General features: G+C 50.5%; 1 protein-coding gene and 1 long non-coding RNA gene across 2 annotated transcripts; both read left to right on the forward strand.

The window, feature by feature from the left end:
* Positions 1–566: 566 nt before the first annotated feature.
* On the forward strand, positions 567–5,460 carry LOC132655981 (uncharacterized). Its single transcript, XR_009593935.1, has 3 exons — positions 567–1,334; positions 2,547–2,615; positions 4,554–5,460. It is a non-coding gene; the product is annotated as an uncharacterized LOC132655981 (long non-coding RNA).
* Positions 5,461–15,462: 10,002 nt separating this feature from the next.
* On the forward strand, positions 15,463–22,630 carry Rnd1 (Rho family GTPase 1). Its single transcript, XM_021634905.2, has 5 exons — positions 15,463–15,703; positions 16,317–16,404; positions 18,847–18,956; positions 20,109–20,243; positions 21,561–22,630. Exons 1-5 carry the CDS (start codon positions 15,584–15,586, stop codon positions 21,804–21,806), a joined length of 699 nt encoding a protein of 232 aa, XP_021490580.1. The 5' UTR covers positions 15,463–15,583; the 3' UTR covers positions 21,807–22,630.
* The last annotated feature ends 1,777 nt before the right edge of the window (positions 22,631–24,407 follow it).

Raw genomic sequence — 24,407 nt, forward strand, 5'->3', positions numbered from 1 at the left:
ATGCACTCTTGTTTTAAACTTTCAGGGACTAGAGAGATGGCTCAGCAGCTAAGAGTACTTGGTACTCTTGCAGATTAAATTCCAGTACCCATATGGCAGCTCACAACCATCTGTAACACCCGCCCCTGGGGATCCAGAGCCCCCTTCTGGTCTCTATGGACATGAGGTACACACAGGCAGGCAAAATACATATATCATTTTTAAAAATTGTCAGGCTATGCAAAACAACCATTCAAATAAAATAAAATAAAATTTAAATTAAAAAAATATTATGATACACCAAATAGATTTTCCTGTCCAGTGTACTCTGACACACGAAGCACATACTTGGGAGATTGTTATGGGCTGTCCCTTCCATCAGGAATGTCCTTTTCCTTGATGGCACCAGTTGATGCCTTTACAACCTTTAGATCTCAGGTTAGCATCACCCAGAGAGGTCATCCAGACTGAAAGGCTGATTCTTCTCCTCCATTTCCTTGAGATAGCCTTTGCCATTGTTTTTCCTGGTTCATGTCTTTTTTTTTTTAACAAATTTTTCTGTCATTGTTTTTCTGTTTTAAAAGTGCTTTATGACACTGTATGTACATACACATGGATGCACGAACGTATGTGGGGCGCACATACATGCCTCAGCGCTCGTCTGTTCTGAAGACAACTTTCCAATGTCAATTCTTTCCTTCCACTAAGTAGACTGTAGAGTTCAGAAGCAGGTTCGGACTTGGCAGCTTCACCAGCTGAGCCATCCTGGCTGCCCTATCTACTGTCTTTCCACCCCACTCTGATTAGATGAAGCCCTCGGGGACAGAGACCCATCAGTGCCCTGTCTAGAAGAGTGCTCAGAACACAGCAGGCGAAGAAGGGGGCTTCAGACTCTTCCTCTCTTTGGCTTCAGCATTCCGTCTACAGTGTGCAAGACTGGAGCCCCTCCAACAACATGGCCAGCCCAGTTTCTCTGGACACCAAGGCAGGTGCTCCAGACTCCTGGGGTCAGCATGTGGGAGGGACCAGAGGTCCATCTAGTTACCCACAGTCCCATGCAGCAGATACTGGGGAAGGGTAGAGAGAGGATGGACTGGCTGACGGGGTCCAGCCACACACTGAAGACAACCACGCTTCCAGCCTTCCTGAAGGCTGTGTACTCTGCCCATATTGTCCACTGCTCCTCAGTCCTCTGGGAGATGAGAAGTGATGTTATAGAGCACGATGACAAATTTCAGTCCAGAGGCACCCAGATTAGATTCGACACCCGCCTGTGACCCTTGCAGAGAAGCAGGCTGAGGACCCATGCCAGCCTGTGTCTGCTTGGAATCCCGTCCTTCTCAGGCACTGATTGGGTAAGTTGCTCACCCGCTCCTGGGTTTTTGTGTTGTGTTGTGATGTCTCTGATGAGGAAGGCATTACCTGAATCACCGCATGTTTTCCCTGTAGGACTCCAGGAAGCCTTCCTGGGGACTGGGAATCGGAAGCAAACTGGGACTCTCCAGTTGGCTCCCTTTCCTCATGACCCTGAGGGCCCTGACCTAAGTCAGCATAGAGGTGGAAGGCTTCGCTGTCAGCAGGCTGAGGGCCAGGCCTTGCTAACCTGTGACCTTAGACAAGCCACAGTTTGGGCTCATCCGTTTCCCCAGCAGAACTCTCTGGATGTTTTTTGTTTGTTTGTTTGTTTTTGTTTGTTTGTTTGTTTGTTTTGAGACAGATTTTCTCTGTGTAGCCCTGGCCGTCCTGGACCTTGCTCTGTAAACCAGTCTGGCCTCGACCTCACAGAGATCCACCTGCTTCTGCCTCTGCTGGAATCGCCACCACTGGCAGCTATTTATCCGGGTTACCCGGGTTACGGTGCACAGGGATCCAGCCAGGGCACAGCACATGCCAGACCACCACACTGCCATTTGAGCTACATCCTCAGTCGCAGAGAGCTTTTTCCCTTCAGCCAGCTTCCTCCGTGTCAGACAGCATAGCAGAAATCTCCAGTGGTGCTCCCTCACAGTGCTCGGTCCTCACGGTGCTCGGTCCACCCACCGCTTTCCCCAACGTGGTGCTACTGTGTTCCGTGACCTGACTAGCCTGAAATGAACAACAAAGCCAAGAAACAACCCTTGTCCTCACGACCCTTAGACTGGATGATAGTGGTTCATGTTCAAGTCCTTTGACCCCTGCAAGCCTGGGCTAGGTGTTCTCCTGGGGTGACTTTATGAAGACCTTTTTTTTTTCCTTTGGTTTTCCAAGACAGGGTTTCTCTGCGTAGCCCTGGCTGTCCTGGAACTCACTCTATCTATATACCAGGCTGGCCTTGAACTCAGAGATCTGCCTGTCTCTGCCCCCTTTGTGCTAGGATCAGAGGTGTGCGCCAGCACTGTCCAGCCCAGCCTCCTTTTTAACTCCGTGTCTTGGACAGTGTTTTATGGATGATGACAGCTGAATTCAGCTGATAGGTGTGGGATCCTCTGTCCTATTCCACAGCACTGGCTGTGGATAGGGAAATGGTACAGTAGGCAAGCCACGAGCTATTAGAGACTGAGTTGTTACTGAGTTGTTTTTTTTTGAAGGGAGGACAAACGCCACAATGTGGGGAGTCTTTAGGAGTGAAAGAAGCTAACAGTAGAGCGACATGAGAGGTAAGACCCCGAGGCAAGCCAGCAGAGTACCAGCGCTGCTGACATGGGAGATGCCGAGGCTTAGGAAGTGGGAATCGGGAATCAACCCAGACATTTTCTGGTTTTAGATTTATTTATTTCATGCGTCTGAGTATCTTGTCCACCTGTGTTGTGTGCACCACTGGCCCGCCTGTCACCTGTGGAGGCTAGAAAAGGGTGTTGGGTCCCTGAAACTAGAGTTACACACAGTTGTGAGCAACCGTGTGGGTGCAGGGAACCAAACTCAGGTCTTCTGAAAGAGCATCAGTGTCCTTAATCACTGAGCCATCTCTTGAACCCCGGGAACTTAATTTCTCTCTCTCCCTCTTTCTACTATTTTTTGTTTGTTTGTTTCTTTGTTTTTTTGAGACAGGGTTTCCCTGTGTAGCCTTGGCTGTCCTGGACTCACTTTGTAGATCAGGCTGGCCTGAAGATGACCTTAAACTTCTGATCCCCTGCCTCCTCACCTTCTGAGTGCTGGGATTGCAGGCCTGTGTCACCACACCCATATAAACAGGAATTTTCAACAGAATGTAATAATGTGTCATGGGGGCAGCATGAAGACTGGCCAGGAGGAGAAATGCCCCAACACCCACGCCTGAGAAGTAGAAATCAGGAAGGTGCTACTGTGTGAGCTGTGTTCATTCTTTCCAAAGTCTAAAATTACAGAAAAGGAAACACACACACACACACACACACACACACACACACACCGCCAGAAGCAGGGAGAAGTAGCTACCACAACAGCTGAGAAAGGAGACGGAAATTCAGGAATTTCAGGAACTCGGTGACCTGAGCCTGGAAATTCCACTCTGTGACGTGGAAGGTTTCCCATCAGAGGCACTTTCCAGCAGCTGGGCAGGGCAGAGAGGGAACAAGGAGGTGGGAGAGGTGACCCCCCGCCAGCCCTGTCACCCTGGCTAGTGGGGAGGGCTCTGGGGTGCAGAGAGCTGGTACCAGAAATGCTGGTACCACCACAGCCCCTTGCCACACACTCATCAGAGACTTAAGAAGAAATGCTATCTCGGCTTTACCGTTGGCACAGGGGCTCAGTGAGGTTTTAAAAAACGTGCCTAAGTTCCGGCAAACAGCAGTGCTGGGTGCCTTCCTGAGGTGGCAATCCATTTCGAGGGTCAAATGAGAGCTAGGTACCCAGTGCCCAGGGGAAAGATAATGAATTTATAGACATTTTATATTTTACTTGGGGCTTTTTCAAGAGTCCTTAAGGCTATCCGTCATGGAAAGGTCATGTCGAATTATCTCCCGCCCTTACCTCATGCCATAGCCCAAGGAAACAAGCAACGGTATCGTTGCGCAGGGGTCTTCCAGTTTGCCTGTGGCCCCTCGTAACCTCTGCCACCCTGGGACAAGGCTTTGAAAGTCGGGTTGAGAGGTCTCCCAGCTGGGGTGATACAGGGATAGGCGTGGCGGGTGGGAGGGAGTGGGCCAGGAAAGCCAGCGTGGGCTCTGGGGAGAAGCCTGGGCGGTGCTATTCTGGAGGACTGCGCTCTTCCCTCGCCCCCTCAGGGTAGCCTTTTCCCGGCTGAGATTTGGAATTGCCCGGCCTAGAAGAGATGGAGGCCTCCTCCCTTAATTAAATGCCCAGGGGTTGCTATGGAAACCACAGCTTCCAAATCCTGGTCAGACAATGGGGAGAGGAGCTGTCTCAGGCCTAGACAAGTGAAGCTTCGGGGGGGGGGCCTTATTGGCGGCAGAGGTGGGGGCGAAATGGTGAGGGGGGAAAAAGGGGTGCCAACTTAACAAAACAAAACATTCTTCTCTCTACCTGGAAGTGTGGGAAGAGGCCTTTGAGAACCAAGAAGGGGTCTGAGGCATAATCCTCCTGGGAAGGGAAGGAGGGTGGGGGCTGGGAGCTGCAGCCCAGTGCCACTCAGAACTGAACACCTTTTTTGTTTCTAGAGGAGAAAGCCAGCCAACTTGGTAAACAAAGAGAAGAGGCCAGAGGGCAGCAGGCTAAGCGATAATGCCTGGGACTGCAAAGAGCTGAGTAATGCAGGAGAGAGAGAGAGAGAGAGAGAGAGAGAGGAGTCCCAGTGACAGCCACTCCACAGCACTGCCGCACACACTGTCAGCCGAGGCACCCATGGGTGACAGACACCCTCCTCTACAGGGGCCATACTCCTTGGGACACTCAGGCTCCCCCTTTCTCCCCACCTCTACTCCTTGGGATTCCTCTTTGCGCTCTCTCTTCTTGAGTTTCTAAAGGCTGAGTGAGGGGTCCTGTCATCACTTAGCTCTTGACATTGGGAACATCAGACCGACCTTCGGGGACTTCACTGGGCCATGGAGCTTCTACCTCAGTCGGAGAGGAAAGATCTCGTTTTGGACACATTAGAACGTTATGGTGCCTTTGTGCTAGGACAGTGCCCACAGAAGCCGACCTTTTAACCCCATGCCCCGGCAGCTCTGTGAGGTTGCAGTGCATGGATTTTTGGTTTTTGGTTTTGTTTAATAATGAACTTACATGCACATTTCTTAGGAGCCCCTGTACTAGCTGGTTTTCTGTCAACTTGACACAAGCTACAGTCATCAGAGAGGAAGGAGCCTCAGCTGAAGAAACGCCTCCATGAGATCCGGCTGTAAGGCATTTTCTCAATTACTGGGGGAGGGCCCAGCCCATTGGGAGTGGTGCCACCTCTGGGCTGGTGGTCTTGGGGTCTATAAGAAAGCGGGCTGAGCAAGCCATGGGGAATAAGCCAGTAAGCTGCCCTCCTCCATGGCCTCTGCACCAGCTCCTGCCTCCAGTTTCCAACCCTGCTTGAGTTCCTGTTCTGACTTCCTTTGGTGATGAAGAGCAATGTGGAAATGTAAGCTGAATAAACCATTCCGTCCTCATCTTGCCTTCTGGTCTAAGCATTCTGTTGCAGCAATAGGAACCCTGAGACAGTCCCTAAGCCTTTCTAACAAGGCTATGTTGAATCATTATCTCCTGCCCTTATACCCAGGGGCTCATGTGGCCCAGGTTGGCCCCAAACTCTCTATGCAGCTGAGGATGACATTGAACTTGTGATCCTCCTGCCTCTGACCCCTGCGTGCAGAGGTTATAGGTATGAACCACCACATCTCCTGAGATGAGAGCCCAGGGCTCCATGTTTGCCAGGCAAGCACTCTATCGACTGAGCTACATCTGCAGCTCCCAAATTACATTCTTGCTTTTATTGTTATTATGAGAAAGAGGAGCCTGGGAGAATGTTAGGTATGTCAAGCTGGCACTCAAGCAGGAAGTGGCAAAGCTGGAATTTAAACTCAGGTTTGCCTGACTCTGGTCATTTTTCTTTCTTTGCTTCAAAAGCTTCTTGGGAACTTGTGAGCTGGCCCACTCTGTTCTGATGCCTTCGCTCTCCCACTCAGTGTTACCTAAATACTTCCACAGAAGCACTTCCCAGTTCTAAGCTGGTTATTTAAAGAGTTTATGTAGAACTTGACTGTTTGGAAGGAAAACACATTTTTTTCTCAGAGGGGGAGAAATGTTAAATGGACCCAGAAAGGCCACTTGACCCAGAACACAACTGGCAGTAGAACATCTAGTCCAGGACTGGCCGGAACCTCGAATGATGATGCCTAGAGAAACGTATCTGGTCGTGTGGTGACAGAAGCCTACTCTCCTCCCCATTCCAGGGACCTGCTTTCCACCCAGGAGAGTGCTTTGTAAGGATGTGAAAACAACGTAAATGTGGATCCTGACCTCAAGGAATATTTAAGAAGGGACCAGGGGAACCAAAGGGTTAAGAAACTAAGGTTCTAGAGCTGAAAGAATTGGTAGACAGGCTTGCCAAAACCTGGTCGGGGTTGGGCAAGCATGGTAGCTGTCTGCACTGTTAGGGGAAAGGCTGCAGATGCCCAAACAACAACAAAAAGGGCAGAGGCAGGCGTGGAGGAAGCCTTGAGCGAGGAGTAAGGGGCGATGAAGACTGAATAAATGTGTATCATGGACCATGAGCTGCAGATATTTGAATGCTTGCTCATTAGAGAGTGTCACTACTTGAGAGGGATTAGGAGGCGTGGCCTTGTTGGAGGAAGCTTCACTGAGGAAGGGCTTAGGAGTTTCAAATGCTCAGTCCAGGCCCAGTGGTTCCCTCTCCCCCTTGCCCTCAGATCAGGATGTAGAACTCTCCGTCCCTATGTCTGCATTTGCGTCGCCATGTTGACAATGGACTAAACCTCTAACACTGTAAGCAAGCCCTAATTAAATGCTTCCTTTTATAAGTATTACCATGGTCACAGTGTCTCTTCACAGCCACAGAACACCAAGACAGACAGGGTCCAGTGCCTCAGACCCACAGGAACTGGGAAAACCTTCCTCTTCCGGGTCATGCTATGAACACTGACAGAAGCATCTCCTGCAGTTTTCTCCTCCCAGTATTATTGCAGCCTGAGACAGCCCCCCAAAGAGGCCTCCCACGGAAACTAGCTGTACAGAACCACCACACTGGGGTGTTGGAGGGGATCGGAGGTGTTATAGTTGGTGCCACTCCATCAGAGAGAGCAACGAGCCAGCCACCTGACCCCCCAGCTTTTCGGTCCTGTTTCCATGTCTTTCTTCATCCCCTCATCACCGCAGTCTGGATTCCAGGACAAGCCATGCTGGACAGGCCAGAGAGGGCAGCAGCAGCAGATTTCTCTTTCATAAGTGGTGGCTAGAATGAGGAATGCTGCCTCCAGCCATCCCAACCTGAAAGTGCACAGAGCAAGGCCCTTCTCCCACAGGCTGCCCTGTGAGGGTGTCTCATTACAGTGACAGAACAGTACCTGACATGGTAAAGAACTGTGGGGGGGAAATTCCAAAAGAGGAAACAATTTTTTGAAACAGGGTATAGTCCAGGCTAGCCCTGGATTCATTATGTAGCCCAGGATGAGTGGGAAAAGAGAGAGAGAGAGAGAGAGCATCAGGAGATTACACTGGCAAAGCAGAAGGGACAGACCTCAAAGACCACTGGAAGAGGTGCCACGGTGCCCCGTGCCCTGACCTTAGTCCGTAGCTCTTTGTCCGTCTCCAGCGGTCCCCGAGGTTGACTGACACCCCTGTAGGAGCACCATGTCCTTTTACCGTAGCAGGGGAGGGTGTTAGAATTCTCACAGGTCTTATGTTGGAGGCTCAGTTCCAATTTTACCTCTTTTTGATAGGCCTGTTTGTGTGTGTGAGAGAGAGATTGAAAGAGAGACTTCATAGTCCAGGCTGACCTCAAATTTGTATCCTCCTGCCTCTGCCTTCCAAAGGCTGAAATTACAGTGTATGCCAACATAGATGACATCCCCTTGCTGTCTGGCCTTGCCACGTTGCTTAACTGTCTTATACTCCAATTCCATGACTATAAAAAGAGGCAGAGCTGGCCATGGTGGCACACACCTTTAACCCCAACACTTGGGGAGGTAGAGGCAGGCGGATCTCTGTGAGTTTGAGGACAGCCTTATCTACAAAGAGAGTCCAGGACAGCCAAGGCTGTTACACAGGGAAACCCTGTCTTGAAAAACAAACAAACAAAGGAAGAGGCTGACCTCTCTTTACCCCTTTACTGTCTAACACTGCCTCAAATAGGGTACTTTATTATTATTATTATTATTATTATTATTATTATTATTATTATTGGCAGTGCTGGGATTAGGACCCAGATGCATGCTGGGCAAGTGTTCCACCTGAGCCACACCTCTAGCAACTATGGCTGAGAGGTAGACAGAGAGGCTGGAGAGATGGCTCAGTGGCTAAGAGCGTTTGTCTAGAACATTCCCTGTACTCTGCCCAGCTCCCAGCATGCTATCAGTGATCTGCATCACAGCTCCGCGCAGTTTCTCTCAGGGTGTTTTCTTGGGAGATCTATCCTCAGGGTTGGTTTTCCCTTCTGCTGACTCAGCAGATGTCACCACAGGCCCACTCCCAGGAAAAGCAGCAGGAGAATGGCCCAGGGGGAAAGCGCAGCCCCTGGCAGCTGGGCACTGAGCGGGCACTCAATGCTTTGCTTTCCTTCTGTTGAACATAAGCCTTTCATACGAGACCGTTATGTGGCAAAGCCATTCTATGACCATGATGGATGAAGACGGAAGAATGTCAGAAAAATAGAACTGAATAGGAGCAAAAATAAGAACATTCTCAAGCCATAAGAATAAGAAAACATTCGCCTGCCCTGGTGAGCATGGCTGCTACTTCTCCACTTCGGCCTTGCTTCGCCTGGCCACCTTCTCAATACAAGTTTTCACTTTCCGACAGAGTCTGGTCAGAGTGAAGCCCCACTGCCCTGATTTCACTCCCAGACAGTAACAAGAAAGACCAAACCCCAAGTCCCTCCTCAAGCTCCTGACGCCACATTCTGCCATGGTGTGTGTCCTTGTGGAAATGGATCAATAAATCTGTTTTTGTTCACTTTGCAGGTGTCTGCCCGCTGCCTTTAGCTAGAGGGCATTCCCAATATGGAACAGTGAGTGGTACCCAGGCAAGGTAGTGCTCACCTTTAACCCCAGCAGTCCACCAGCCACGTCTCTGTGAGTTCAAGGCTAGCCTGGTCTACAGAAATGAGCTTTGCCTAAATCAGTAAAAAGGCTGGAGAGAGCACTCGGTGCTTAGAACATTGGTTTAGTTTACAGCACCCACACGGCAGCTCACAGCTGTCTAACTCCAGGGTTTCTGGTGGCCTCTTCTGGCCTCTGTGGTCACTAGGCACACATGTGGCACACAGGCATACACGAAGGTGAAACACCTATGCACAGTTTTTTTAAAGAAGGAAAGGAGAAGGCAAAGATTGGGTAACGTTAGTTCATAAGTCCTGATGCACTAGCCCACTCCCAGCTTGCTCAGGCACCTGTGATGTCATCATTGGTCACCAGGATAAAAGAGGCCTGGGAGAAAAGGACTCCCGTCTTTTCCTTCTCTCTCTTGCTCTCTCTGCTTTTGTTTTTCTGTCAGGGCACTCCCTCCCCCATCTCTGTCTCCCTGTCTCTGTCTCTGCCCTAATGGCTCACTCAGGCCCTAACTCTTTTCTTCTTTCTTTCCCCCCCAATAAATATCTTTCATACTAGATCTGTCATATGCATGACCTATTTTTTTTTTTAAAGAAGGAATCAGATTCTATTACAGACCGTTAAAAGCTACCATGTAGGTGCTGGGAATTGAACTCTGGTCCTCTGGAAGAATAGCCAGTGATCTTAACCTCTGAGCCATCTCTCCAGCCTCTGCATGGCCTAGTTTTAAATATATCATAACAGGTATATTTCTATATATTTCTCTGGGGAGCAAGCTCCCATACCTTTGAAATGCATTTTATGGAATTTAAGCAGCAGATTTTCCTTCTGAATTATGTTCCCAGGCAAACTTCTCTACTCCTTACCCTGCATTATCTGTTCCTGACAGGATTCTTTAGTCTTGGCCATGCTCAAGAATCTCTGTCATCCCATATCCTCTCTAGCCTGTCCTGTGTCAGAACTGAGGTCCAGGTAAAGCCCCTGCCTTGGGTGATGCCCTAACCAGATCCCTCCCACTCACCTTTCCTGTGGTCTGACTGCAGCCCCCCCCCCCCCCGGCTCCTCGCATGCGTGTTCTTTGAAAGGGATCAGGACAAGTTACACTCCCCTCGGTGGAGTGAAGCTCCTGAGTCATATTCAGAGACAGGGGAGAATGGACATGGCTCTGCAGGCACCTGGAAGACAAGGGTGGCTAGGGGCCTGGAGGCTCTTTGCAAGAGACCCTAGGGCTGAGAAGGGGCTGTGCTTGCGCACTCTCTGGGAAAGTCAGGGTGAACTGTAATTTGCTACTGCCCTGAACAGCACAGCTCTGTGTGTTATGCCTCTGTCCCAGAATGGGAACTTATCAGAGTAATCAGACCCGGAAAAAAGATAAAGACAGTTCTAAGCTTTGAGCACATGGTGTCTCCACGTTCTCTCTCTCTCTCTCTCTCTCACCCCTCCCTCTAATATTATTCATGATTAGTGATTTCAAACTGTGCTCCCTGGGGTTTGTCCTTTTGAAGAGAGTAGGGGCAGAATGAGCCCCACAGAGCACCCCAATTCTCACTCAGCTAAGAGAAGTTTCATCTCTAGTTTTATGTGTTAAGACTCTTTATGAGATTCATTTTAAAGAATTAGCTTGTGAGTTCAAGTGGTAAAATTTCCTTAACTTGTAAATGACGACACCATCGGAGATACAATCAGCAAAATTCCAAATGCTGGGGAACAATCAACCTGGTTTCTTAAAACAAAAGAAAAGAAAACAAGTTGCAGGCTGCTGCGGCGGCTCAGCAGATAAAGGAACACACTGCCAAGCCTGACAACTTGCTTTCCATACCCAGGACCCACAGTGGAAAGAGAGGACCAGCTCCCACAAGCTACCCTCTCACCCCCACAGGTAGCTGCAGCGTCCCCTCCCCCACTGCCCAAACACACAAAATACTACTATTTAGCTCTAAAGAAAAATGTAATCACAAAATTTGGAGGAAAATGGATGGAATTGGTATGTAAGCGAGGCCACTTGATCTCAGAAAGAAAAATAATGTTATGTTCTCCTTCATATGCAGAGTGTAGCAAAATATAATATAATATATATATGTATATATATATAAACAAAGGTGCGTGTGTGCGTGCAGTGTAACCTGCAGAAAAGAGAAGGAGAAAGGCTAAGTATAACCATTAGGAGGTGACAGGATGGAACACAGATAATGGCATGAGTTACGAAAAGGATATAACGCTAGATTGTTTTCCTAGTTCTGACTCTGCCGTGGATTTTTCATTTTAGAGTGGTGACTAGCTAAAAATACATTCCATAGTGAAAGTGTAAAATCCGATATGAAGCTCCACAGCTTCTGCACCAAATGCTACTCTAACTGCTTAGAAGTTCACTGAGATGTAAAGACTTTGGGCCTGGCTAATTTTTTAAGTTTTATGTGTATGAGTATTTTGCCTGCATGTATGTATGTGCACTATGCGTGTGTCTGGTCCCCGCCTAAGTCAGAAGAGGGCTGCTGGGGGTAGGGTAGTAGGATTCTTTTGGGGGCAATACCAATCTTGGTCGTCAGGGTATCCAAAAGTCCAGGTAACCAGCAAACCAGCAAACGCAGCAAATGCAACAAATGCAAAAACCAGGCCCTTGCACTAGGAAATTATCGGCTGTGGCAAACCAAAAAACCCACACTCGATAGTATAACAAAAACATGGTTACGTAAGGAAGCTGAATTTTTAAGGAAACCGAAACTTCCGTTACGTACAACCATGCTCCCTCAAGCTGTAATAGACATGATACAAGAGTGCGCCCGTTTAGGCTGTGTGATTTGGCCGGTTTGTGATCACCCTCCACTTTCCCTCCACCCGGTCACCCCAGCAACTTCTAATCTGCTTTCTTACACTTTCCTCTAACATTTTTATCACAACGTATATATCTATTGCGATCGTGTGCACGTTTGTGCGCTATGTGGGTCCAAGGTCGGGGTCTCTTCTCTCTCTCCACCATGTGGGTCTGGGGCATCAAACCCAAGTTAGACTCTTGGCAAGAGCCTTGACTCCCTGAGTCCTCTCACTGCCCCGCTCCCCTCTCTGTCTCACTGATTCACCTGTTTTGAAGATTTCATGTAAATATATCATAATATATTGTATTTTTAAAGTGGTTTCTTTCGTGCCTGCCTCTTCCTCCTGAGTGCTGGATTAAAGGGGTGGGTCCCCATGTCCGCCTCTGGTTTAAGGGTTTCACTTTTTACCTTGTTTTAAATGTCCCTAGTCTCGACAGAGGACGTCCATCTTCTAAACATGTTTTTCTGGCTACAGAGTTTTAAATAAAGACATTTTGAAGAGGTTTAAGCAAAGATAGGAGCTGAAGGGTGGTAAACGGCTCAGGGAGTAAACTCGGCTGCTGTCGAATCATTTGTCCCTAGGGCAAGCTCGGTGGAGCTAACGTCTGCAATTGGCCCTGTAACCTCCTCGTGGTGGCATGAGTTAGCCCTGCTTCTCCCCCAAGCATGCTAAATAAGTAAATTGTAATATATATATATATATATATATATATAAAATTAGATCTGGGCATGGTATAGAACACCCGTAATCCAAGTTACAGGAGACAGAGGTAGGAGAACTGCTATGAATTTGAGGCCACTTTGAGCTACAGTGAGACCCTGGTTCCAAACCCAACAAAAGCAGCCTGGTCTACATATGCAGTTCCAGTCCAGCCAGTTACATGGCGAGAAAATGTCTAAAAACAACCCACAAACAGACAAACAAACAAAAATGAAAGTTGGGAAGGAAAGCTAGCTGCAAAGCAAAGGTCCAAAATCCCCTTTTCTAATTAAATTACGCACAGAGCTCGGACCATAACTTAGGCCTGCTGAACACACACAGGACACCTTTAGAAACACAACTTCTGTTCCTTTGTTTTGCTTTGAGAAAGGGTCTCACTATGTACCTCTGGCTGTCCTTCAACCTACTATGTATGTCGACCAGGCTGGCCTCAGACTCACAGAGATCCACCTCCTTCTGCCTCCAGAGTGCTGGGATTAAAGCTGGCAGGCTTGGAGACACCTCTGGAGACAGCCACGGTGGAAACTTGCTCTATCGCAGATCTTGCTGCTGGCTCTGAGATGTGGTCAGGCAGAAAGAATCAGGGTTGGCCCCCACTCCCAGGACAGCTCAGTGCCAGAGCAGCTCAGAACGGCAACCCTGTTAGAAGCCAGAGGCAGCCATCTGCAGAGCATGAGCAGGGTTACCTGTACTGAATATTTATATGAGTGGCTGATGGGTGTGTGCAGAGGTGGGTGAGTGAGTGTGTGTGTGTGTGTGTGTATGTGTGTGTGTGTGTGTGTGTGTGTGTGTGTGTAGAGGCTGGGAAAGAACATGGAAAACCTTTTATGTTGTAGCTGGAGGAAACCTGGTTAAGGGTTAAGAGTTCACACAGGAGCCTGCGGACACTTTGTCCAGGTGAGCCAGGGGTGGTCAAGCTGAGGGCAAGGACACCGGGTGGAGACAGTCTCCAGCTGCTCTGGAACTCTTCCAAACCACGCTTATGGGCAGTTCAGGAGCTGCCAGGATGCTGCAAGGGCAAAAGAGGACGGATTCCGTAGATGAAAATGTCTATGAAGACTGAGGACAAGGAGTGGAGAAAGGTAAGATGAAGAAACTCCCAGAGGGCCTTGGGAAGGGGATGAGCACCAAAGGTAGCCCTGGATGACCCCTTCTGCCCTGGAGGTGCTCTCTCTGACTCCATCCCTGGGAGGGATGGGCAGGAGATAGACAGAGGACAGATGGCCTGTGAGCCTACTGCACTTCCCAGATAACCTCCATTCTCTGTTACTGTGAAGGTTTTACTTTTTTTTTTCTTTGGTTTTTCCAGATAGAGTTTCTCTGTGTAGCCTTGGCTGTCCCAGACTTGCTTTGTAGACTAGGCTGGCTTCGAACTCATAGAGATCTGCCTGCCTCTGCCTCCCTAAGCGCTGAGATTAAAGTCGTGCATCACTGCATCTACCTTGGGTGTTTTACTCTTAGAGACATATGTCCATAGGGCCTGGAAATCCTTTGAAAGGCTCTTTATTTAGGACAAATGTCCTTGGCTGGGAAGCAATGACTGTGACTTATGGGTAAAGCCTGGGGGGGTGGGGCAGGGAGACAGAGACTCAGTCTTATTCCAGAAGTGAGGCCTGTCATCATGAAGGAAGTGCGAGACAAGCTGAGCCGGGCTGGTGTCCCGGCTGTAACTGCAGGACAGAGGGCTGAAGCAGGAAGGCTGCATCCTGGGCTGTTCCAGTGAGTTCCAGTGTGAGGCCCCATCTCAAAAATAAACCAAAACAACACAACAAGAAAGGCGGGAGACAGACGTCACCCAGGCTCTTCCAGGTTTGCCCCAAACTGGTCCCCAGTTCCCTGGAGGCATTATGGGACTTCTTCGGTTGCCAGGTAGCCAGTGGCTTACATGAGCTCTGTGGCTTCATATTTCTGTCCAATAGAGGGGTCCGCAGAGGCCGTGGAGGCTCTGAGGGCTACAGCCAGGATGCAGTTTGTAGCGTGTCCCTATTTTAGATTGTCTTCCGGTTTCTCATTCCTGAGGCCCGGGCCCTGGCGCCCGGCTGGACTTTCACCAGGTAACACACGTTAGTGCGTCAGATCGGGTGGCGTCAGCTTGGAGGTAGACCTGCACCCGATTCATCCAGGAAGCTGAAGTCAGGCCGCAGAACAAAACACCTTCACGTGGCTCCCGCCGGGCCTGGGCTGAGGAGCCTCCCCCGAGAGCAGAGAGCAGCTTGTTCTGCCTTTCCCTCCCCTATCCCTGCCTTGTGGGACTCCCTCATCTGTTCCGTCCTCCTAGCTCTGGGGCAGGGGCTGTGTTCTGTTTTCTTCATTTGTTTTGGTGGAGGTGACCCCTGAGGGAGGAAGTTGGGCTGTAAAAGAGCGGCAGTCGGAGCTTCTGTTGGGAGGGGACGCCAGAAGTGGAACCGGCGTGGATAGGAACTATACAGAATTAAGGAGCCAGGGGTCTCTGGGGCCACCTTCGCCCCAGAGATGCCACCGGTCCATAGTGTAGGCGGGTCCTGCTGTCTTCCTGGCACGGACCCAGCAGCCATCGCTCTCTGATTCCATAGCCCTTTAGTGTCGACACTAAGGCGTGGACACTCAGAGATCGCTTAGCTTTACTTCCAGTCTGCTCCCGACCTCCTACCAGCAGCTGGGAAAGCATGGGGATCCCCCTCCAGAAGGAGGCAGCGGTGCAGCTTTAACAGAGGGGAGGGAGGCCGAGGGCGCTGACTCAGAGCCGCCTGCTATTGGCTGCCGCAGGGGATCCCACCTCAGCGATTGGCTCCGGCAGAGTCCGCCTCCTCTTGTGATTGGCTCTGTCTGGAACATATAAGGGGGCCTTGCCGGCCTCCGCCTCAGTCGGAGGCAGGCGGGGAAGCGGGAGCCGGTCGCCCGTGCACACCCTCGCGAGCCCGCCCCCCTCGCTGAAGCCGAGTCCACGTCCCTCCGGGGCTGCAGCTATGAAGGAGAGACGGGCGCCGCAGCCGGTGGTGGTCAGATGTAAGCTCGTGCTGGTGGGCGACGTGCAGTGTGGGAAGACGGCGATGTTACAGGTGCTAGCGAAAGACTGCTATCCCGAGGTGAGCTGGCCGCCGGCCCGGTCGGCTCCCGCCTGCCCGGAGCGCGGGCTCCGCCGCCCCGGCCGCCCCTCCCCGCCTCGCCTGGGGCTGGAGGACTGCCCCGCCGAGCTTCCCCCGAGACCTGACCCACTTCTGCCGCCCGGCCGGCTCCTCCTCACCTCCTTCCCCATCGCATCCCCTCCCACTTGCCTTCATCCCCGAGACCCGGAGGCTCCGGAGAGCCCGGGCTGTATCCCTGACGCAGTACCTGCCTGCCCCTCCTGTAAGGTTCTGGGAGGGTGGCCCCGCCAGCTTCTACCGCTTCGGCTCATCACCTGTGCCGAGGGACTAGAGGGCAGGAGGCAGAGGTTAGAATGGGCTTGTGGCTCCGAGAAATGGGACACGAGTCTAGGGATGGGAGGAAAAGGTGGATGTACGTGTCTCAGACCAGCCCGGATGGGGCGCGAAGGCCAGTACCTCTTCAGTCCCGCACGTATCCTCTGCTCTGGCTCCTCATCATCTGACACCTCAGGGTTTCAGCGCATGTGTGAGCGGCCTCTTGTGTAGCCAGCACTAGGGGTAGGGTTCTGAGGGCACGTGGGCCCAGGTGTGAACGTTCCCTCTCTGCTCGCAGACCTACGTGCCTACCGTGTTTGAGAATTACACAGCCTGTTTGGAGACGGAGGAGCAGAGAGTGGAGCTTAGTCTCTGGGACACCTCAGGTAAGAGTGCATCCCGAAAGGCTCCATCCCGCCTCCACTGCCTAGCTGCAGTTGCTGCTTTTTTAGATGGAGGAAATCCGCCCTTGAGGATAGAGGTGCTCGCCAGGAAACCATGGAAAGACCCTTTGGTTAGGCCATCCATGCTCTGAGGTGACCCAGGAGACAGACCTGGGAGCCACGCGGGAGTCTGGTCTAGTTCCATTTTTCAGAGGGCTGGGATGCCGGGTAAAGGGGCCCCGGAGTACTCCCAGGGAGCACCAGACAGGTCCTCTCCCCCCTCCCGCCCCCCATATCCTAAAGGAGAGGCAGGAGGAGCTGCTTCAGGCAGCGGTGGTGGGGCAGAGACGCCCGCGGCTTTGGAGGGAATATCACTCTCCCGCATTCATTCCCTCTCAGGCCACTGCTGTCTGCTTGCCGCAACTCAGTCAGAGGCTGCGGCTCCGAGATGAAGCGATGCATCATCCGTGTTTTGGAGGGTGGGGGAGACTGGGAATGTAGGGCATGGCCACGCTGGGTTAGTGTCCAGCAGAGGGCATGGGGTTTAGTTCCTATCATGTCTCCCTGTGCTGGGCTGAGGTGGGGATGTCCTGTCTCTCGGAAATGTCTTTCCCACTCTCCGCCTCCAAGCCCTTAGAGCTCAGCTAACGTTTGCTTCTGAGCCCTTCCCACCCTCTGTACCCCAATCACTCCTCTTAACAGTCTGTCTCAGACATAAAGAGTAAGAGCCAGCAATATGAGAAAGAAAAGAAAATCCATGCTTTACCAATTTTTTTTTCTATATGCTTAAGCTGAGTTTAAAGAGAAACCGTAAATCACTAAGGCTTTCCTGCATGTCTGGTAAATATGCCACCCCACTTCTCCGAAGGAATCTTGTTCTCTTCTCCAATTTTGGGAAGACTGGGGGTAGGGAATGGTAGGCAGAAAATGATAGATACTTCTTGCGCTCTCCCCAGAACCAAAATTCCTCAGGCTGGTTCCTGTGGCAGTTCAGGAGAGGGGAGACAGGGTTCTGGTTCTTCTAGACTGTGCTACGCTGGCCGGACATAGAATGCAGCGGCTGGATGATGTATGGTTTTCCCCTGCTGTACCCTCCCACCTTCCAGTCGTCCCTGAACCTTGCTGCGGCTCATCTCTTTTCATTACCACCCTCCCTGCTCCCCCTCCCCGCACAGCCCTTGAATCCCCAGCCACATAATGGAAAATCAGCAAGTGTGGTCTTCCTACCCCAGGTCACCACTACCCCTTGTTTCAAAATGATGGAGGGAATCAGTTATTCTTTTCTATAAAGTCCGGTTCCTGTAAGGACAGAGAAATGACAGTGATGTGCAGGATGGAGCTTCTCTACCTTGGGGCCAGGGTTAAATCTGTTTCTGTTATTCACTTGCTGCTCTTAGGGGAGGGGGATTGCTTGGAGCCAAAATGGAGACCTCCTCCCCTCCCCCTCCCCTAGTGCCGGCAGAGCTCCCCTGCCTCAGTGCTGTTGTGGTCCAACCCCCACCTCACCTCAGTAAGAGATGGGGGTGGATTGCTGAAGGAGCACCAGCTATCCCAACTCCCCCTTACTTCTTTTTTATGACGGACACCCCCACCTCAGCTTGGATTCCCCCCAGTTTCCATGGTGATTGCAGTACAGGGAGAGGGGCTGCTTGCTATTCTAAGCACGGATTGTCTGGATTCCAAATCTGCTACTGTTCCTTCCTCAGGGTGGAGGGGGCCAGGCTCAGCTCCTAGCTTTCACCCCATCAGACCCTGGGCCTGAACTGCCTTCTTCCCTTCCACGGAGGATCCTTGCTCTAGCTTCCAACTCCACAGCTATTGGTGTTCCCTGTCTTTGAGATTGCCTCCTGAGAGCTGAGGGGTGGGGGCCACAGTATTCCCTTTGCCCTCTTCAGTGTAAGCCTACTTGGGAGAGGGTAACAGAGTAAAATACCAAATCCTGGGAGGGTGTTTTCCCTCCCCCATCAACCTCCTGGAGTTCTGACCTGGAGGTAAAGAATCAGGGCAGCCAGTTATGTAACAGGCAGGGCTGGTTCTTCGTTGGAGACCCTAGAGAAGAAGGATGGAACAGAGGCTGGGCAGCAGGCAGGCTCGAGTAAAAGAAACCCGAAACGAATGCTTGTCTCCTCATAGGTTCTGGCAGCCTCTCCTGGGACTCTGGATATGAGTCGATCTTAAGTTAGACCCACTGGAGGGAACTCAGACATGTTCAGAGTGAGAGCTGCCTCCTTTGCTTTCCCCTTTTTTAGGGGCAAGGGAAATGGTGTTTCTGACTCGTGTTCTGGCATGTGGGCATACCCAGAGCTTCTGTACAGTAGCACTGGGCCCTGGACATGCTGGATGCTAGCGGATCAGGAATTACATTCCCCAGGAATCCCTGGGCTTAGGCCTACAGAGAAGGGAAGATGGCGTGGCTCACTCTCAGCTCTTCTCCCCTTATGCCAGGCTCTCCTTACTATGACAACGTCCGTCCACTCTGCTACAGCGACTCTGATGCTGTATTACTGTGCTTTGACATCAGCCGTCCAGAGACGATGGATAGCGCACTCAAGAAGGTAAGGCTAGGCTAGAGGCACATGCTTGGAATCTTAGCTCTCTGTGTGTGTGTGCATGCATGTGTGCGTGTGTGCTGAAGCAGGAGGATCTTAAGTTCAAGTTCAGCTTGGGCTATGGAGCCAGTTCAAGACCAGGCAACTTAGTGAGACCCTGTCTCCAAATAAAAATAAAATAGGGCCAAGGATGAATTTTAGTTGATAGAGAGTGCTTCCCTAGCATAAGCTAGGCCTTGGGTTCAACACCCAGAATGGGGGAGAGAGAGGAATATATAGTTTCTACCCAGAAGAACAAGAGGATCAAATGGGTGGTGGTGATGCATACCTTTAATGTCAGTGCTTAGGAGGCAGAGGCAGGTGGGGCTAGCCTGGTCTACAGAGTGACTTACAGGACAGCCAGGGCTACACAGAGAAACTCTGTCTCAAAAACAAACAAACAAAACACAAAACAAAAGAATAAGAAGGAGCCTTGTCCCACAATCCTCCTGTCTACCAGCCAGGAAAGAATTGTTTGCTTGAGGCCTCACCATTAGGAGACCCTGGGTCTCCTTCCCTTTAGCTTTCTGTTTTCATTTACCCTACACTACTTTCCCAGAGGCCCAGCTTGGGGGCAGAGGGTATGCTGAAGGCTCAGAGAAGCTTCTGGTAGCCTGAGGAATGGAGAAGCTGCTCTTGGGAGCAGCTTCTGTGGACAGTGATCCTGGGCCCACTGAGTCAGGCCTGTCAGGGCTCAACAGCTGGTAGAAGCAGCAGTCTGCCTACAGGAAACACTGTGGTCTTTCCCAGCTCCTCAGGGAGAGATTGCCTCACTCCCCTCAACTGGCATTCAGGGCTTGTTTGCTCTCTACCTGGGGAAAGAAGGCAGACCCATGCCTGCTCTGTGTGGCAGGGAGTGGGAGATGCGCCCTGTGCTCTCTTTGGTGACTGAAGGGATAGGCTCTGGGTTATCACACTGGTGCTACCAAAGGCCTCCTGGGCAGGAAGATGATGTAATTAGTGCAGCAGAGATGCTGTGACTCACAGGGAGGGCTGAGAGCTGAGGATCTGAGCGGTGTGCTGGGTGTTGCCAGCTGGACTCTCCTGTATCTGTCTGCCACTGACTTCCCTTCCTTTTCCCTTCATTTCCCCTTCATTTCCCTTCGCTCCAACACTCAGTGGAGAACAGAAATCCTAGACTATTGTCCCAGCACACGGGTTTTGCTTATTGGCTGCAAGACAGATCTTCGAACAGACCTGAGCACTCTAATGGAACTGTCCCACCAGAAGCAGGCACCCATCTCCTATGAGCAGGTATGTGTGTGCACATTCACGTGCGTGTGTGCGTGTGTGTGTGTGTGTGTGTGTGTGTGTGTGTGTGTGTATGAGTGTGTACGAGTGCAGGGTACGATGGAGGGTGGGGTAGAGAAGGCTGTGGCTGAGGGCTTGAGATATGGCTCTTGATTAAACTCTTTCTATGTGACAAGATAGACCCAGTCTTGGGGGGCTAGCTATAAACAGCAAACGAGGCTGGGGTAGCAGGAACTTGTCCACTTAGAGTCCTGCTGTACTTTAGCCTGAGAGCGTCTCCTGTGTGCGTGCCAGCATTTTGAACTTTTTTTTTTTTTTTTGTAAACCATATGCACCAAACACATTAAAGATGCTTGTTAGAGCTGGATGTAGTCTGAACTCCCAGAACTCAGGAGGTGGTGGCAGAAGGATTCCAAGTTTGAGGCCCTCCTGGCTACATAATAAGGCTCAGTCTCAAAAAACCAAAACCAAATTAAAATGAACAAACAAAAAGAAGCAATTGTTAGAATTTTGAATTCCGGGTTTCATGCCTATAAAATAACTCTGGGAGAAAGATATGGAAATCTGCGTTTTATAACAAGGGTGATATGTGATTACGCCATGCCAACATGTGGAGTTTCAGGAGTTGGTTCTTTCCTTCTACCACAGGGGTTTCTGGGATTGAACTCAGGCTGTCAAACTTGGTGGCAAGTGCTTTTCTTTGCTGAGCTGTCTCACCAGCCCCAGGGGTAAATTTTAATGTACACGGGAGCGTAAGACTGTTTGCTAATGTTTCTTATTAGAATCACCTGGGAGACTCCTAAAAACACTAACATTGGGGAGCTGGTGGAATGGCTTAGGGGGTGAGGGCCCTTGCCATGAGGCCTGATAACTTGAGTTTGATCCCTGAGACCCACATGGGAGGAGAGAACTAATTTCTACAAATTGTCCTCTGACTTCCACATGGCTGCTGTGGCCTGGGCACATGCATAGTCATAAGGACACGCACATGAAGTAAATATATTTTTAAAAGTGTTTAAATGCTAATTTTGAGGCTGGGGTGTAGCTCAGCTCATGGTTAGTGTTCATGCAGCCCTGGGCTGACACCAAAACCTAAGACCTAACACCTGTGCCTTCCCAGACACCCTGCCGTACCTGGCTTGGCATCAGTTCGCTGTTTAAAAATGTTGCAGGTGATTCTAGAGGACAGCCAGGCTTCACGTTTAGGAATACTGGCAAAGGCTGGTGGTCGAAAGCTGGCAGTGGGACAGCCCTGAGGAATGCCTGGGTGTTTCCTTGGCCTTTTAGGCCCCTGCATTAATGACAGCACCCTTCCCACAGGGCTGTGCGATAGCCAAGCAGCTGGGCGCAGAGATCTACCTGGAGGGCTCGGCTTTCACTTCTGAGAAGAGCATCCACAGCATCTTCCGGATGGCGTCCATGCTGTGTCTGAATAAGCCCAGCCCAGTGCCTCCCAAGAGCCCTGCCCGCAGCCTCTCGAAGCGACTGCTCCACCTCCCCAGTCGCTCTGAACTCATCTCTTCTACGTTCAAGAAAGAAAAGGCCAAAAGCTGTTCCATCATGTGAAGTTGGAGCCGGAGGCGGGGGGAGGCTGCCCCCACTTCCTCCCTTGGGGTGCAGAGGCACGGGGAGAGGGAGGATGAGACAGTCTAAGACATTGGATATGACTTTTTCAGATGGCCACAGTGAGGGCTTTATCAGGAGACAGGAATGGGACTGGAGAGGATGCCAGGCCCGGCAGGAGGGCCTGACACTCAGCAAGAACCATCACACCCAAGCCAGGCGTAAGGCTGTGGAGGGGGTAGCCGCCCCAGTGTCCCCCCACTCCAGAGGAGGGAAGGATGCTGGGGAGATGGGGACATGCTGGCCTCACCTTCAGCATCATGCCTGTCCACACAGCGTTCCCATGCAGGCTGAGATAGGAGGGGTCCTTGAGCCCTTCTCTTCCCCTTTAAGAAGTGGCAGTGGACCTGAGAATTGGAAAGCCCAGAGGAGCTCCCTTGGGGGCTTAGCCCAGGTGCTTCATAAAGGAAACCAGGAAGGCCAGGGCTGATCAGAGTGAACAAGGAAGCCTCATCTTTGCATAGCCCATGAGTCATGGAGAGGTGACATCACACATTCACATGCTTCTCATTGAAGTCCCCAGGGCCCAAGGGAGAAGCCCCAGACCCCCTTCTCTTGCAGAATGTGGGGGTGGTGGTGCTGCAGGGGCAGGACTGATGGGGGTCACCAGACTTTCCTGCCCTCAGGGCGGTACAGTTGGCATTTGTTTTATAGACTCTTGTCTTTGGAATTGGGGGGAGGGGGGGAGATGCTTCAATCTGTTATATGTTCTGTGTTTAAAGAAGAAAACCTATTTATTAATGAAATATAGCATATGAAGAAGTTGACTGGTTTTTGTTCTTTGTGTTTTGGTAGCTGAGGGGAAGCTCCCTTTCTATGAGTTAGAGTGGCCGTCTCCATGGTCCCTTGGCACCTTGTCCCACGTCCTCAAATTCTACATACATCCTGTTAAGCCAAGAAAGGGCTACTCATCCCTGGAGCAGGGCTTACTCCGGAATGCTGACACTGGGTGGGAAAATGTTTTGTTTTTTTTTGTGAGGGGCTGTCCTATGCAGTTAGTGTGTGATGTTCAGTGGCATCCCTGGTACCCCTGCTTCCGGATGAGAGCAGTATGCTCCAGTTGTCACAGCCAAAAATGTCTCTAGATCTTGCTGAATGTCCTCTGGATAAAACTGCTTCTTGGTGAGGAACACTGCCCTAGAGCAGCCGTCCTCAACCTTCCTAGCACTGCGACCCTCATGCTGTGATGACCCCCCACCATAAAATTAATTTTGTTGTTACTTCCTAACTGTAATTTTGCTACTGTTACAAATCATAATGCAGGTATCTGATATGCAGCCACAAAGGAGTCATGACCCACAGGTTGAGAACTATTGTACTACATAGACTGAGGGAGAAAGTTCACCTCAAATAGAGGATCAAGCTGCTAAGTTTCACCCCCGGTAGGTGCTGCACAGACTAGCACAAAGCACGGGGAAAGCTGGGATTCCTATTCCCTGAGTCCCTGAGCTGACCTTTGTTACTGATTTTCCAATTCTAGTGTCCACTGACATGGCCCTGAAGTTTTAGCAGCTCTCCCCTAGTGACTCAGAGCCCTCTTTTCCAACACTCACAGAATAGTAACAGAAATTAAAGGTTATTACGGGGACTGGACAGGCGGGCCAGGGATTAAGAGCACTTCTTATTCTTTCGGAGGACTCAAGTTCTGTTTCCTGCACCCACACAGTGGCTGACCACGGTCTGTAACGTACAGTTCCAGAGAACCTTATGCCCTCTTCTGGCCATGCATGTGGTGCCCATGCAGATAAGACACCCATATGCATAAAATTAAAACACAGTTTTAAAAAGTTACTATGACTAGGTGTGGTGGTGTAGACTTGGAATCCCAGCATTGGGGAGGTTGAGGCAGGAGAACTGAATTCCAGGCCAGTCTGGGCTATGGTGTAGCAAGAAAAGTTTGTGTATCTGCTTTTAAAAATTTCATTGTATTTATTTATTTTTTAATTTTGTGTGTATGTGTGTCTATAAAGTGGTGTGTTCATGTGAATGCGGGTGTCCTCAGAGACCAGAGGCACAGAATTCCCTGGAGCTGGAGTTAACAGGCAATTATGAACTGCCCTACTATGTGAGTGCTAGGAGTTGAACTAAGATCCTCTGCAGGAGCAGTAGGTGCTCTCAACTCCTGAACCACCTCAACATTTTATGCATCTCCTTTAAATCATCAAATATTGTTATATGTTGGCTATGTGTCAGAGCCCTTTATATTTCTGTGAGAACCTTTTGCGGCATTAGCTGTTTCATTATATAGGCAAGGAGGTCCAGAGAGATCAATGTGCCCAAACCACGCAGCTAGGAGTATAAAAAATGGATACAAATCCAGGAAGTCTAGAACTCTGTTTGTTTGTTTGTTTGTTTTGTTTTGTTTTGTTTTGAGACAGGGTCTCACTGTATAACCACAGGCGACCTAGAAGTTACAAAGATCTGCCTACTTCTGCCTCCTGAGGTCTGCTATCAAAGTTGTGCACCACCAAGCCCAGCTGCTGCAGCCCAGAATGGTCTGATCCTCCTGCCTCTGCCTCCCAAGTGCTGGTATTACAGGGCTGT

This window comes from Meriones unguiculatus, chromosome 8 (assembly GCF_030254825.1).
Source record: "Meriones unguiculatus strain TT.TT164.6M chromosome 8, Bangor_MerUng_6.1, whole genome shotgun sequence".
NCBI classification, from domain to species: domain Eukaryota; kingdom Metazoa; phylum Chordata; class Mammalia; order Rodentia; family Muridae; genus Meriones; species Meriones unguiculatus.